The following is a 16,563-nucleotide window of genomic DNA, read 5'->3' on the forward strand; positions in this document are numbered from 1 at the left end:
TTGTAGATACAATCTAAGCAATAAGTATAGAGCTCAAATCTAAGATCATGCCACTCGGGCCCTAGTGACAAGCATTAAGCATAACAAGATTGCAGCAACAATAACTTCACAAACTTTATAGATAGACTAATCATAATGTATCATCCATCGGATCCCAACAAACACAACACCGATTACATCAGATGGATCTCAATCATGTAAGGCAGCTCATGAGATCATTGTATTGAAGTACATGGAGGAGAGTATACCAACTAGCTACTGCTAGAACCCGTAGTCCATGGGGGAACTACTCACGGAGCATGATGGAGGCGGTGGCGTTGATGGAGATGGCTTCCGGGGGCACTTCCCCGTCCCGGCAGGGTGCCGAAACAGAGAGTTCTGTCCCCCAAATTGGAGTTTCGCGATGGCGGCGGCGCCCCTGGAGTCTTTCTGGAGTTTCGTCAATTGGTACTGTGTTTTTAGGTCGAAAGGGGTTTTATAGGCGAAGAGGCGGCACAGGAGGGTGCCTGGGGGCTCCTCACCATAGGCTAGCGCGGGCCCAGGCCAGGCCGCGCCGCCTTATGGTGTGGTGGCCCTCTGGCCCCTCTCCGACTCTTCTTCGGTGTTCTGGAGCCTTCCGGGAAAAATAGAAGGTTTGGCGTTGATTTCGTCCAATTCCGAGAATATTGCCCGAACAGCCTTTCTGGAACCAAAAACAATGAGAAAACAGAACATGCACAGTGGCATCTTGTTAATAGGTTAGTTCCGGAAAACGCATAAAAACATTATAAAGTGCAAGCAAAACATGTAAGTATTGTCATAAAACAAGCATGGAACATCAGAAATTATGGATACGTTGGAGACGTATCAGCATCCCCAAGCTTAGTTCCTGCTCGTCCCGAGCAGGTAAACGATAAAAAGAATAATTTCTGTAGTGACATGCTACTTACATAACCTTGATCATACTATTACAAAGCATATGAAATGAATGAAGTGACTCAAGGCAATGATCTATAGTTGCTAACAAATAGATAACATATAGCAAAGCTTTTCATGAAGAGTACTTTCAAGACAAGCATCAAAAATCTTGCATAAGAGTTAACTCATAAAGCAATAAATTCAAAGTAAAGGCATCGAAGCAACACAAAGGAAGATATAAGTTTCAGCAGTTGCTTTCAACTTTCAACATGCATATCTCATGGATAATTGTCAACATAAAGTGATATGATGAATGCAAATAAGCAAGTATGTAAGAATCAATGCACAGTTAACACAAGTGTTTGCTTCTAAGATGGAAGGAAGTAGGTAAACTGACTCAACATAAAGTAAAAGAATGGCCCTTCGCAGAGGGAAGCATTGATTGCTATATTTGTGCTAGAGCTTTGGTTTTGAAAACATAAAGAGAGCATAAAAGTAAAGTTTTGAGAGGTGTTTGTTGTTGTCAACGAATGGTAGTGGGCACTCTAACCCCCTTGCCAAACAAACCTTCAAAGAGAGGCTCCCATTTTATTTTTATTTTTGGGTGGCACTCCTTCCAACCTTTCTTTCACAAACCATGGCTAACCGAATCTCGGGTGCCTGCCAACAATCTCATACCATGAAGAAGTGCCCTTTTATTTTAGTTTTATTATGATGACACTCCTCCCAACCTTTGCTTACACAAGCCATGGCTAACCGAATCCTTCGGGTGCCGTCCAACAATCACATACCATGGAGGAGTGTCTATTTTGGTTAATTAATTTGGGACTGGGAATCCCATTGCCAGCTCTTTTTGCAAAATTATTGGATAAGCGGATGAAGCCACTAGTCCATTGGTGAAAGTTGCCCAACAAGATTGAAAGATAAACACCACATACTTCCTCATGAGCTATAAAACATTGACACAAATCAGAGGCAATAAATTTTGAATTGTTTAAAGGTAGCACTCAAGCAATTTACTTTGGAATGGCAGGAAATACCACATAGTAGGTAGGTATGGTGGACACAAATGGCATAGGTTTTGGCTCAAGGTTTTGGATGCACGAAAAGCATTCCCTCTCAGTACAAGGCTAGGCTAGCAAGGCTATTTGAAGCAAACACAAGTATGAACCGTACAGCAAAACTTACATAAAAACATATTGCAAGCATTATAATACTCTACACTGTCTTCCTTGTTGCTCAAACACTTTTACCAGAAAATATCTAGACCTTAAGAGAGATCAATTATGCAAACCAATTTCAACAAGCTTTACAGTAGTTCTCCACTAATAGGTTTAAACTACATGAAAAAACTTAATCATGATCTACTTGAGAGCTCAAAACAATTGCCAAGTGTCAAATTATCCAAGACATTATGAGGCATTTTCTGTTTCCAACCAAACAATAATAAGTATTGTAGCTTCCAACTTTTATCATTGAACATTAAAAGTAAAATGAAGAACAAGTGTTCATATGAAAAAGCGGAGCGTGTCTCTCTCCCACACAAGGATTGCTAGGATCCGATCTTATTCAAACAAAAACAAAAATAAAAGCACACAGACGCTCCAAGTAAAGCACATATGATGTGACCGAATAAAAATATAGTTTCAATAGAAGAAACCTGATAAGTTGATGAAGAAGGGGATGCCTTGGGCATCCCCAAGCTTAGACGCTTGAGTCTTCTTGAAATATGCAGGGATGAACCACGGGGGCATCCCCAAGCTTTGACTTTTCACTCTTCTTGATCATATATCGTCCTCCTCTCTTGACCCTTGAAAACTTCCTTCACACCAAACTTCTCATAAACTTCATTAGAGGGGTTAGTACTCAAAAATTTTGAATCCACCTTGGTCCTGTAGTGACACATTGCAAGAACTCAATAAAACATTAGCTACAGCTCTCCACGTGTAGAAAGCCTTGCTTAAAGTCCACAAGAGACAATGCAAAAAACAGAGACAGAATCTGCCAAAACAGAACAGCCAGTAAAGACGAATTTTAAATAAATACTTCCGTTGCTCAAATCAGAAAACTCAAAACTAATGAAAGTTGCGTACATATCTGAGGAACACGCACGTAAATTGGCAGATTTTTCTGAGTTACCTACAGAAAAAACAGCCCAGATTCGTGACAGATAGAAATCTGTTTCTGCGCAGAAATCCAAATCTAGTATCAACCTTCGATTAGAGGCTTCACTTGGCACAACAAAACACAAAACTAAGATAAGGAGAGGTTGCTACAGTAGTAAACAACTTCCAAGACACAAATATAAAACAAAGTACTGTAGCAAAATAACACATGGGTTATCTCCCAAGAAGTTCTTTCTTTACAGCCATTAAGATGGGCTCAGCAGTTTTAATGATGCACTCGCAAGAAATAGTATTTGAGGCAAAAGAGAGCATCAAGAAGCAAATTCAAAACACATTTAAGTCTAACATGCTTCCTATGCAAAGGTATCTTGTAAATAAGCAAGTTCATGAAAAGCAAAGTAACAAGCGTAGGAAAATAGAACAAGCGTAACTTCAAAATTTTAAGCATATAGAGAGGTGTTTTAGTACCATGCAAATTTTTACAACCATATTTTCCTCTCTCATAATAATTTTCAGTAGCTTCATGAACAAACTCAACAATATAGCTATCACATGCAGCATACTTTTCATGATCCACAAACATATAATTTTTATCAAGTTCAAGAATAGTGGAATTAAAACTTTCAAACTTTCTTTTATTAATAATATAACAAGGTAGTTGATCAATCTCAAGAGATATGGGACTCATAGAATAAGTCAAGAACTCTCCAATCCCATTTGCATTAGTAGTACAATTAATATTATCAAGTAACATAGGACCATCATCTAGAGCTTTATCATAAACATTTGCTAAGCAAAATTCTTTAGTACCATGCATTTCGACATCAGGCACAAACAAAGCATTATCATAAGATTTATCAAAGTAGCATGGATTATCATAAATAACAGTAGCATAATTATTCTCACAAGTATTACTCATAGGGAATATTTCAAGAGAATCCACAGGAACATAACATTCAACCTCTTTCAGTAAGCATGGAGGACAATCAAATAATGTAAGAGATAAAGAGTTACTCTCATTAGAAGGTTGGCATGGGTAGCTAATCCATTCTTCCTCCTTTTGTTCGTCGCTCTCCTCTTATTTTTCATCCAATGAGCTTTCAGGTTCATCAATTTCCTCCTCTTTTTCATCCAATGAGCTTTCAGGTTCATCAGTTTCTTCTTCCACAGGTTCCTGCAAATTGTGAGTGCATTCTTGTGCATTAATGAGTCTCTCTTTATAGTCAATGATATAAGGATTATCACTGAAGCATTCTATGCAACAATTAAGGATAGAAGAGACATAATCTTTAAGGTCCTTACAAACAACACAAGTTTCATAATTCTCAACCATGAAGGATTCGATCTCAGAAGCTCCCATAAATACGACAAATTGTTCTACCTCTTCGAACCCATAATGAATATAGCAATTCCGATTATAGTTCTTAATTAAAAATTCCTCACTAAAGCCACATTGAAATTTAAGATGTTTAGTATCCTGTTGAGAGCAACAGTTTATATCATGGCGTTTAAGCAAGATTTTAGCAATTGTATTCACTTTTTCTATCATAGCACTCATTACTTCACCAGCTCTTGATTTTCTATAATTATTATAACATTCTATAAGCTCCAAGTAGGTTGTTGGTTCTCCCATAACAGCAGTTTTTAATTTTTTGATTTTTTCAAATTTTTATGGATTTTTGGGTATATGAGGAAAATAAAACAAGACAAAAAGAAACTAAGCAAAGTAATACTAGACAAAAATAAACTAAGCACAAATAAACTAGACAAAAGTAAACTAAGCAAAACAAAATAAAATAAAACAGAGAGAGAGGTAGAGTGTACTCCCCAGGTGAACTTATGAGTAGAGCTATGCCTCCCCAGCAACGGCGCCAGAAAACGGTCTTGATAACCCACAAGTATAGGGGATCGCGATAGTCTTCGAGGGAAGTAAAACCCAAATTTATTGATTCGACACAAGGGGAGGTAAAGAATACTTATAAGCCTTAACAACTGAGTTGTCAATTCAGCTGCACCTGGAAAAGCACTAGCAACAGGGGTGATGTGAAAGTAGCAGTAATATGAGAGCAATAGTAACAGTAACACAACAGCGGTAACAGTAACACAGGAGCGATGTCACCAGAAAATAGTTGATACTACTTCCAATGACATATAGAACGAGTATATGATGATGAGAGATGGACCGGGGTTCCCAGCGATCTACACTAGTGGTAACTCTCCAATAAGTGACAAGTGTTGGGTGAACAAATTACAGTTGGGCAATTGATAGGATTCAAAGCATTAAGACAGAACATCAAGATTATTAATTATGTAGGCATGTTTTCCATATATAGTCATACGTGCTCGAAATGAGAAACTTGTACAACATCTTTTGTCCTACCAGCCGGTGGCAGCCGGGCCTCAAGGGAATCTACTGGATATTAAGGTACTCCTTTTAATAGAGTACCGGAGCAAAGCATTAACACTCCGTGAAAACATGTGTCCCTCACATCACCGCCATCCCCTCCGGTTGTCCCGATTTCTGTCACTTCGGGGCCTTTGGTTCCGGACAGTGACATGTGCATACAACTTGTAGATACAATCTAAGCAATAAGTATAGAGCTCAAATCTAAGATCATGCCACTCGGGCCCTAGTGACAAGCATTAAGCATAACAAGATTGCAGCAACAATAACTTCACAAACTTTATAGATAGACTAATCATAATGTATCATCCATCGGATCCCAACAAACACAACACCGATTACATCAGATGGATCTCAATCATGTAAGGCAGCTCATGAGATCATTGTATTGAAGTACATGGAGGAGAGTATACCAACTAGCTACTGCTAGAACCCGTAGTCCATGGGGGAACTACTCACGGAGCATGATGGAGGCGGTGGCGTTGATGGAGATGGCTTCCGGGGGCACTTCACCGTCCCGGCAGGGTGCCGGAACAGAGAGTTCTGTACCCCGAATTGGAGTTTCGCGATGGCGGCGGCGCCCCTGGAGTCTTTCTGGAGTTTCGTCAATTGGTACTGTGTTTTTAGGTCGAAAGGGGTTTTATAGGCGAAGAGGCGGCGCAGGAGGGTGCCTGGGGGCTCCTCACCATAGGCTGGCACGGGCCCAGGCCAGGCCGCGCCGCCTTATGGTGTGGTGGCCCTCTGGCCCCTCTCCGACTCTTCTTCGGTGATTTGGAGCCTTCCGGGAAAAATAGAAGGTTTGGCGTTGATTTCGTCCAATTCCGAGAATATTGCCCGAACAGCCTTTCTGGAACCAAAAACAGCAGAAAACAGGAACTGGCACTGTGTCATCTTGTTATTAGGTTAGTTCCGGAAAACGCATAAAAACATTATAAAGTGCAAGCAAAACATGTAAGTATTGTCATAAAACAAGCATGGAACATCAGAAATTATGGATACGTTGGAGACGTATCAGTGGGTGCGCTACAGGCTCGCGTCCGATCCTCTTGGGAGGTACGACAACATGCAGGACATGGTTGTTTGCAAATTCTGGGTACGTTACTTTTGACTTCTTACCATTCATACACTCCCCTTGGTTGACAATAGGTGCACTAATGCCTCTTGTTTTACCTATATGCATGGTTGCAGAAATACTTCACGCGTGCCGAGGGTAAGGAAATTGCGTGCGATACTATCCTACACCAGATGGCAAGGACGAGGGTGACTGGCATGCACTACGAGGCACATATTTAGTGTGTCCGCAACTGGCACGCCGACCACTTCGTTCATATGACTAAGTAGGACGCTCGCGACACGCTCATGGCACTGTGGCAGTACCTGCAGGTATTTGCATTTATGTGTTATTAATTTCTTTATCGCCATGTAGTTTAGTTTACCATAATGGGTTTATCTTGTGTATGTAGAACCCTCCTCAGTAAGTCTGCAACGACGATAAGTGCTTTCTGGCGATGGTCATGTGGTGGACATGCCCCCAGTACCTCAAGAAGCACAAGGAGGGCAAGCTGAAGCGGCAAGAGATGCGAGGTGGATCGCATATCCAAGGCAGCATCCCCATCTCTCTTCACATGCAGGCCGAGGTGAGCAAATTGTTCCTTCATTCTTTCAATTCATGTTATATATTGTTAACTCCCCAAGGGTGTGCCACTTCACTTAATTACATGTTATCTTTTGCAGGAAGTCAGGACCGGAGCGAAGCCAAACGTCTTTGGCTTGATAAAAAAAGATGAAGCAAAGGAAGACGTCGCATCCTGAGACGGGGTCCTTGTGGGTTAACCCGCAATCCGAGACCCAGTGTACGGCGTATGTCTCAAAGTTCAAGCAGAAGCACGGCGAGAGCTCCAACCCAGAGGCCGAGGACTTTGACCCTGAGGTTGCGGTGCTTGCGGGAGAAGGCATGAAGCTTGGCCGCCTATGGCTTGGTGACGGGTGCGTCGACCTAGCGACTATTCCCTCTCTCCGCCAAATCCGTCGTGGTCGTAAGAGCGGCCAGCCTCAGGTAGAGACCCGGCCACAGGCTTCGGATCTAGCTGTTGAGCGGTTACGGGTATGTTCTTCCTCGGGCCTCTACGTTTCTTTACATGTTTTCCATTGAAATGTTAATGACATCGCAGCAACACAACGTAGGCGGAGATGGCAACAAAAGAACAAGAGGCCCAGCAGCGGACGGCGTATCTGGAGCAGCAGGTTAGGGACTACCAGCAGAAGACGGCACAGATGATGCAGCAGCAGCAGATAATTCAGACGCACCAGCAGCAGATGAGCTGGATGATGAGCCAAGCCAATCTATCTTTCCACCGGGGAGTGGTCTTGCTCTTCCTCCTTACGCCTTGCTGTGGTTAAGTGGTTAAGTCCATATCTCCATCTTATCTTCTCTTATCTTATTGACTAATCATATCACCATCAACAAATGGGGCCGAACATGCCGCCTTTCCAGCCACCGTCCACTCAGATCCCGGTGACACCTTTCACCTTGAACAACACGAACATCATCCGGAACCTGATCCCCGATGAGTCCTCCTACACTTGTGCCCAACCCGCTTCTAGGTTGTAGAATGCCATGACACCATGTTCAATTCCATGTCAATATGCAACTGCTAGTACTTATTGAAGTGGAGCCATGCTTGTAGAATGCCACCATGTTCAATTCTCACGTCATGATTTTCTTTTCACCTTGTAGGAGAACGACACGGCGATGATGATGATGCCATGGGAAGCAATGAAGGAGGACAAGGTTGATGGCATGGATTCTATGAATTCGTCATCGTGCTCTTGTCATTATTCGGTATGGACTTGTCATTGTTGTAATGGATTGTAATGGACATTGCTATTTAACTTGTATGGATGGACTCTATGTAATGGATTGTATGCATGTACTATGTGCGTTCGATGTATATGTGGTGTTATTGTTGTGTTTGGTGATGATATGTTCAAAATATATGTTGTATATGCTATATTGTGAAATGCTATTTTTGAAATGCAGGGATTAATCAAAAACAACAACAAAAAATGAAAAAACTGGGGCCTTTGCCGCGTCATCGATGTAGAGCCCGCCTTGGCAGTGGGGAGCCCTCCTAGCTGATGTCGGTGGCGTGCGGGGCGTCGTGTGAGGCCTCGTCGTGGCCGCGCGGGACGCAAAGAAGGTTCGGCGGCGCTGGTCGTGCTTCCGCCTCGAACCACATGTCCCAGTAGGGACTCTTCTCCGCGTACGCCGGGTCTTGCTGGAGGTCCAGCGGGAGCTGGGCGCGGCACCACTAGATCTCGGCGAGGCGAGCGCAGCCGGTGACGGGGATCGGTGGCACCGGGACCCGATCTAGACTTAGGTGCCACTCGTGGGGGAGGTGGACATCCCCCCACGGCATAGGGCGCTAGCCTCCCAGAACGTCTGCGCCACCAACACGGTGACATAGATGCGCTCACGCTCTGCCGCCGACGGCGCCATCGAGAATGCGGCCGGTGTGTTCTATCGGCTGTTGCCAGCCTCATGGTCCTTCGCATCGGGACCGAACTCTTTCTTCGGAATCATGGCGGTGGAGCTCGTGCGTGCGGAGAAGCGGAGGCGTGTGGATTAGAGTGGATAGGGACAGTCCCCTCCGGTCCACATTAAATAGAAGATTTTTCCATCGATAGGTGGGCCCTGGGATGCGAGCAGGAGACCGCGGGAGGACGCCGCATGCCATCCGCGGTCACGCAAACCTGGCCCCGCTTTGAGCCGTCCGAGACCCGTGGCCATCCGTTTTTGGAATGCGTCGTTGCCGTTGGGCTACGGATTTGTCCGACGCGACCCATCCGGACGCGCTGTTGGAGATGGCCTAAGTGTACCAGATGCACAAATCATGTACCTTATTTTAGGGTCTCTTATTCAGATTTTTTTGGATACGTGTATTCCCTTTGTATTTGATTTTGCTCGTTCTTTGTTTTTTATGGTTATATGATTTGTCTTAAAATTTTCTTGGAACTATACACATAAGAAAATTATTCATCCACTCACATCCTATAGAACCAAAATCCAACTATTTGTGCGGTGTATCCAACATTTTTAGCTGGAAATTATTTGTGTTCTGTTTTTTTTTAAGATTCAGTACAGTATGACAATTTAAGGTCTCCAGAAATGAGAACACTGGAAATGCAAAATGAGTGTGCTAAGTACGTGAGCTTGGAGAATATATATAATCAATGATTTAAAAATGACCTCACAGGACACCACTGTCTTTGAAATAGGACGGCTTAACCAAACAAGAAAAGCAGAGTTGCAGCAATGCCGACGGACATCGCCGTGATCCACGCGGGAACTCGTGCAGGATCCTGCCGGAGGAACATCCCTTGCAGCAGCGGATAGCTCAGCGCCGCGATGTAGCATAGGAGGAACATCTCGCCAGACACGTCACCCCAGCGGCCGTTGATCACCAGCTTCCAGACCCCTCCGACGAGAGCCACGTCGTTGAGCAGGCAGAGCGTGGTGGCCGGCAGGAGCACCGTCGTGCATCCGGAGAAATCGAACACGCCGTCACGGTACAGCCTGCCGCTATCGGACGCCTTGCTTGTGAGGTCAAAGTCCACCACCCGCCCGCCGGCGCCGACCAGGTCCAGGGCGACGCTGAGGCAGGCGAAGAGCTGCCCCGTGACGGCGTTGAGCGCCCAGAACCTCTGCTCGTTCCACCACGTCCTGACCGCCAGTCGACGCTTGGCCACTGACACCTCGATCAAGTGCTGCAGCAGCGACGACACGAACACGGCGGCAAACCAGTGGCCTGAAGCCTCTGGGAACGAGGTGGCGCCACGGAAGAAACAGAGCTGCGGCACCATGGCATAGCAGAGCACTGGGAAGGCGTACAGGGCCATGAAGGCGTAGTAGGCGAAGCCCATGCTCTGGGGCACGGAGACGGTGAGGGCGGAGGCGAGGGGGCAGTGCTTGGAGAGGCCCACGGCGAGCATGCCCGACATCCACCGCTTGTTCTGCACCAGCACGTCGTTGAGGTTCGTGGGCACGCTGCCGAGGAACGGCGCCGGCCTCGAGGGCGCCGGGTAGCAGTAGACGGACGTCCACCGTCGGCAGTAGAGCTGCCTGTAGCCGGTGAAGTAGTCCTCCACCACCGACTGGTACAAGAAACCAACCTGCACAGAGTCAAGTATATTATGTCACATCACCATTGATCGATGGAAACCAACCTGCATGATCGATTAAGTATGAACTGTAGTTTTCTGAACTTGCCTCCTCGCCCCATTTGGTGGCCGTCTCGTAGGCACAGGAAGCCACAAACGTTGCATCTTCTGGGAGAACATCACGTGAAATCGTGCTCCATGATCGACGCAGCGACGCTAGGTGACCATTCGAGTAGCCAAACCTTGCCTTCAGCTCGCCGACCTCCATAGACGAGAACTGATCTTGTGAGCTGGCCGGCCGGGCACCGTAGACGGCGTCTCTCCTGACGTAGAAGCCCGTGCCGGAGAGGATCGGGCCACGTAGGCCGTCCAGGCCTTTCCACCGCGTCTGCAGTCGACCATGTCAGAGTCCACCAAGATGAGCTTACATACTTCAAAAAGTTGCCAAGATGCAATGAGTGGTCGATGTATTTCCTTACCGAGAAGATTGATCTTAGCTCATTGGCATAGATGTCGCTGCCGCTGAGGTTGTGGAACATCTGAGGGAACTGCACGAAGGCGAGGTCATTGGCATGGCGGCTGCGGCGGTCGAGGTGGAAGCACATGGCCTCCAGGACGGAGCTCCGGGTGTTGCAGTACATGTCGCAGTCCAGCACCATCACATACGGCGCGTTGCTCACCAGGCTCGACACCCGGAGCTGCACCCGGAAGACGAAAAATCAACTATACATGCCAGTAGAACACACACGAATTGATGTTCTGGTCGAGATGAACAGTCAAAGAAGAGCTCACCAGGGCGTTGAGTGCGCCGGCTTTGAAGTGGTGAGGCCACGCCGGTCGCTTCTCGCGAGACACGTACACCAGCAACGGCATGGCGTCCTCGTCATCAAAGCCGCCGGAATCGCCGTTGCTGCCTCCTGGTTCATCGGCTATGATCTGACATGCTACGGATGATTGAGACCTATTGATCGGGAGTGCACCGGCCAGCAGATTCGCCTGTGTTCGAGCACTTTACCTCAACGTGAGCATCGTGATCCTGACGCGCTGCTTTTGTCCAAATTTGAGAAAGAGCTCCGTCGTTCATGGCCTCCTTCACATCCTCTTTAAATCTATCATACATATTCTGCAAAAGTTGGAGCAGAGAATTAATGTAGATAAGTAATTTTATCAACACAAAAGCAAATAAGTTAGATAGAAAATTTTTGTGCAGATCTAATTATGAAGTTCTCATCGATCAAGGCAGATTGTGAATCGAGCAGACGACTTAAGCTCCAGACAGTACATAACTCCTCAAATTCAGCTGCTGAAACTCAGTGGTGCAGATACCAATATAGAGTACAAGTTCAGATACCAATGTAGATACCAATGAAACTCTTGTACAGCAGGGTCATCGCCACCGGGCTGTCTTTGCGGTGACGTGGTGCAGACCATCCGTCGAACATGTGTCGGGCATCGACACAGCGCCGCTGATGGCATCGCCATCCAGGGCTCCGTCGCTTGCTGCGGTTGCAACAAGCACGGATATGATCTCGATGGTGGCCACCTGGATCGGATGGAGACCTCGACTCAGAGGCGCCGCCGCTTGTGCCTTCCGTCGAACACCTGGTCGGCGTCAGAGACGCAGTGTCGGTGGCGTCTATAGCCAACGACGTGACTGGCGTCGGGGATGCCCGAGGACGAGCTTGGCGTTGCGGATGAGTCCGGAGTGGACATTGGGATTCCAAAGGCGAGTGTCAGTGCAACTGTGGTGGTGTCAGTGTCACGGTGGGCTGCTGATGTGGTGAGGGAGATGCGTTCCACCCCTTTCATCAATTTGATGGTTCTGTCCAACTTCTGCTGGATCCTTTCAATCCCAGCCCGACGAGGCCAACTTCTGATTGGCCATGGACTCGCGGCTAGGGGGAGAGTGTATATTGCCTCCGTTTAAAAATAGGAGTCTTAATTTTTTCTAGATACATATAATTATAACTAAAATGTGTATGTATCTTGATAAAACTAAGATACCTATTTTTCGATGGAGGTACTACTATTTTTTGTTCATTTGACAAAACTTGTCTAAGTAGTTGGCGAAACTATTTTGGAGTTCGTTTGGTTCGGTGCCATCCCGAATGAACCCGAAGTTATACAGCTTGACACCAATGAAAGTCAGCATGAAATCGCCCTTGGTAGCTTGGTGCCATTGCTATTGGCGCTGACCCTACATCAGTGCTAGTTGCCTTGGCGCCAAGTTGATTCGGTGTCGTTTTTCATTGGCACCAACCTATATAATTTTGGCTTCATTCCCGATAGCGCATAACCCAGTGATCAGATTTCAAAATAGTTTTACCAAGGGGTCAGCGAGGAATAAGTTTCACCTAGGGATCAGATTTGTCATACTCAAGTGGCTTTGATACCATAATACTACGTGTCCACTTCGTAAATCACTCAACAACACTGGATTATACGCATATGGTACTCCATCCAATCTATAATAAGTATCTGGGTTTTAGTTTGAGTTAGCTTAAATTTGAACTAAAACCTTGAGATACAAGCTACAACAGGAGGATGAGGAATCAGAGAAAGCCCGAGTAGAGAGAAGATCTACGCAAAAAAAAAAAGTAGAGAGGAGGAAATAACAAGAGAGGAAGATGAGAGTCGTCCTTCTTTTTGTGATCCAACATATATGTAAATTTTTGCTGGCTTCCCAACCCATCGCTGCTAGCCTACGATGACACCGGCACAATTGTAGATCCATAGGCGAGGGTTATGACATGTTAGTTGAGCCACTCATCCACCAAAGTGAGTTCGGCGCCAAGGCTAACGGTGCCGAACTCTCAAGAGTGCTTCCGAACTTCTAGGAGTTGGCATCTTTTAAAAGAAAAATTTTGCAATCCGTCGAGCAGACGAATCAAGACACATATGCACTTAGCATCATACTTTTTACATGTGAAAATTGCAAGCCAAGTATATTTTAAGATGATGCTACCAATCGCATTCGCATCCGCGAGGTTAGAAGAAATATATAGTTTCCTCACATTATTAGAACAACCTCCATTTTAAAGTAATAAGTAACTTAACTTTTTATAAAAACATAAATCTGTATCTAGAAAATGTTTAAGTCACTTTTTTTAAAAAAAAGGAAGGAAATACTTGACAGATTACATAAAGATACAAGCCTACAACTAATAATTGGAAAAAATCTATTTTAAACCCTTAACTTATATAGGTTGGGCGAAATGAACCTCTATCGTTGACACAGATCACCTTACTCATGTGCCAAGACTAGTGAGACAGTGAGTGCACCGTGTACGGCATCTTTGACAGCTGAACGTGGACAACGGGAACAGGTGCAAAATGTGTCACGGTGTCTTGTTTGAATCATCTGTGACGTCGACAAATGTGTCGACACTTGTGGATCGAGTTGACTAGCCAGAAAAAGATATGGTCCGAAATGACCCGGTAATAATCTACTACTCCGTAGTAGAGAATTAATTCTATATGCAATTCTTCATGCCAATCAACTTACGCACCTTGACTCTTATCCTGTCGTCGGCAAGCTCATCGTGGTGATCGCCGCCGCCGAGCTGGTCCTCGTTGCCGGCGAAGTACTTGTCGGGACACGGGCACTGCACCCTGTACTTCCTGCAGAAGGGCACCCATGCCCTGGCGAAGGCGTACGCCTTCCTGGCCGCGAGCAGGGTGAGCGGCGACCCGGCGTCGTCGGAGAGGTACACGGTGAGCCGGGCGCCCGGGTAGTCGAGCGCCATGGCGGAGACCACCGTGTTCATCACCTTCACCGCGGGCTCCTTGTCCGGGTCGGCCGTCACCACCATCACGTCCACGGCCGGGAGCGCCGGGCGCGAGAGCCTGCCAGGGAAGACGGCGCGGGAGACGGGGCGCAGCATGGGCGCCTGCGACAGCAACCAGAGGAAGAGGAGCACCAGGTCCGCCGCCAGCATGATCATGATGTCGTGGGCGCCGCGGTGGGCGATGGCTGCGGAGGCGAGCGCGAGGTGGAGGCCGGCGAGGAGGCGGTTGACGGCGGCGAGGGGCTGGTCCACTTCCACGGTGTGGAGCTGGAGCGGTGCCGCGTCTTGCAAAGGCGCCGCCATTTCGCGATGGATAATGATGAATTGATGATCGGCCGTAACCAGTAACACAAACGACGAACCTCGTCCAGCCCCTTCTTCATATGGCACAGCCTGTGCCCACTTCTTTTTTCCAGAAACGCTGACTGCTGCCTAGACTATATGCACCCACACAGCATGGAGCCCTGCTCCGGTGATCCCCTAAACAAAGTTGAAGAGTTATAACTGATTTTTTTCCTGTGTTGGGTCCACCAAAACTCATAACCACTCCATGTACACCCGTCTGTATTGATACGATATATGTACCTCACGTAAAAAAAAAGATCACGTGACTAGTCAATGATCTCATTCGCTTAAGTACCGCCCCACGTCGTACAAAAAACGAGGTACATCCGGGCCATACTAGTCTATACAGGGTTGTACGGACGATGGACCTACACTAAAATTATGATTGTGCCCCCATTTACGAACATGTATGAGAAAATCGCCTCCGTTGTTACGTTTAACGCGCCTAGAATTTTTCCAGGGGAGAAGCACCGGAGCCAAAGTGCACAACACACCGGTAGAAAAACGGTCTTTAGTCGCGGTTCGCAACGGCCATTAATCCCGGTTGCGCAACCGGGACCAATTATGCGCGACTAAACAACCGCGACTAAAGGCCCGTCCATGTGGGCGGCAGGCGTCCACCGGGGCAAAGGACCTTTAGTCGCGGTTGGCCTGGCCAACCACGACTAAAGGCCTCCGCAGGTTTAGGGTTTTAGACCCCCTAAATCTGGTTTCTTTTTAATTTGTAGTGTTTTATTTCTTTTATATTTTATTTTGTGTTTTATTTTAATTTTGAAGAAGTTTCTACACATATTCTACGCTACTATATACATGCATGTTACACGTTGATGCATATGAATGTACAATTTCAAACAAGTTTGAAATTTCAAACAAGAAGAATTCAAGAGGAATATACAATATATATTCAATCTCGGGTGACCATATACAACTTCGAACAAGTTTCCATACATAATTTACGGCATCAGAAGTTCTTCGTCCTCGTAATAGTGTTCTCCTTTAGGATGGAGGGCTTCCCTCACCAAAAATCCTGCCAATTGCTCTTGAATTGGTCGGAAGCTAGCTTCTGGACTAAGCATCTTCCGCAAGTCATTCCTCCGCAAGTTGCTATCCGACGCCCTCCGCTCAGAGGTGTGTCTCCGGATGAACTCACAAACATAGTATCCACATAGATTGGTCCCCGGTGGCTGAGTATCCACATTAATTAACCTTCTAAATTCAAGCTCATGTTTGAATTCACCGACCATTTGATCTTAGAACCGTCTCCAAACCCTACAGGGTAAAGAAAATTAAATGAACAACGGAGTTATTAGTTACTTGATATTAGGAAATGAACAAAAGAGGCCGATTGATATAGAGCGCAAATGATTGAAAATAATTACTTTTGCAGCATATTTCTCATGTCGACCCAAAGCTTTGAATCTGTATTCAGAGAGTTCATGATGAGAACTCTGGAGGTGTAAAATTCAATTATTAGCAGAATCCAGTGGAACCTGCGGACACGTTACGTGCATAATCATGCATAACTCATCGATTAGACATACCATGCATGGAGTAAACAAAAGAGAATATGCACAAGACAGAAACACTCATCCAAAATGGTAAGGAAATAGAATTTGACTTTTGAGTTGCTGCTTTGTAAGAAAATCCCACAGGTCTTTCTCCACGTCGCGGGGGTGCCTTTCTAACACATATCCATTAACGATATGTGGGTCAATGAACCCAACATCATGGGTGTTCCTTTTTTTGCATTCCCCAATCTTCATTCTGCATAATAGCCTACACAACAATATAGTTAGGACAATATATATAGTGCAGGCAATGAACGAGATGAGGTAGAAATAAA

The 16,563-nt window shown here is 45.8% G+C and overlaps 1 protein-coding gene across 1 annotated transcript; it reads right to left on the minus strand.

The window, feature by feature from the left end:
* Positions 1–9,622: 9,622 nt before the first annotated feature.
* On the minus strand, positions 9,623–14,827 carry LOC127341220 (cellulose synthase-like protein E6). The gene is made up of 6 exons (XM_051367017.2): positions 14,097–14,827; positions 11,603–11,710; positions 11,380–11,523; positions 11,067–11,285; positions 10,697–10,975; positions 9,623–10,599 (listed from the first exon to the last, which is right to left on the minus strand). The coding sequence occupies exons 1-6, from the start codon at positions 14,676–14,678 to the stop codon at positions 9,712–9,714; spliced, it is 2,220 nt and encodes a 739-aa protein (XP_051222977.1). The 5' UTR covers positions 14,679–14,827; the 3' UTR covers positions 9,623–9,711.
* Positions 14,828–16,563: the final 1,736 nt, after the last annotated feature.

This window comes from Lolium perenne, chromosome 3 (genome assembly GCF_019359855.2).
Source record: "Lolium perenne isolate Kyuss_39 chromosome 3, Kyuss_2.0, whole genome shotgun sequence".
NCBI lineage: Eukaryota > Viridiplantae > Streptophyta > Magnoliopsida > Poales > Poaceae > Lolium > Lolium perenne.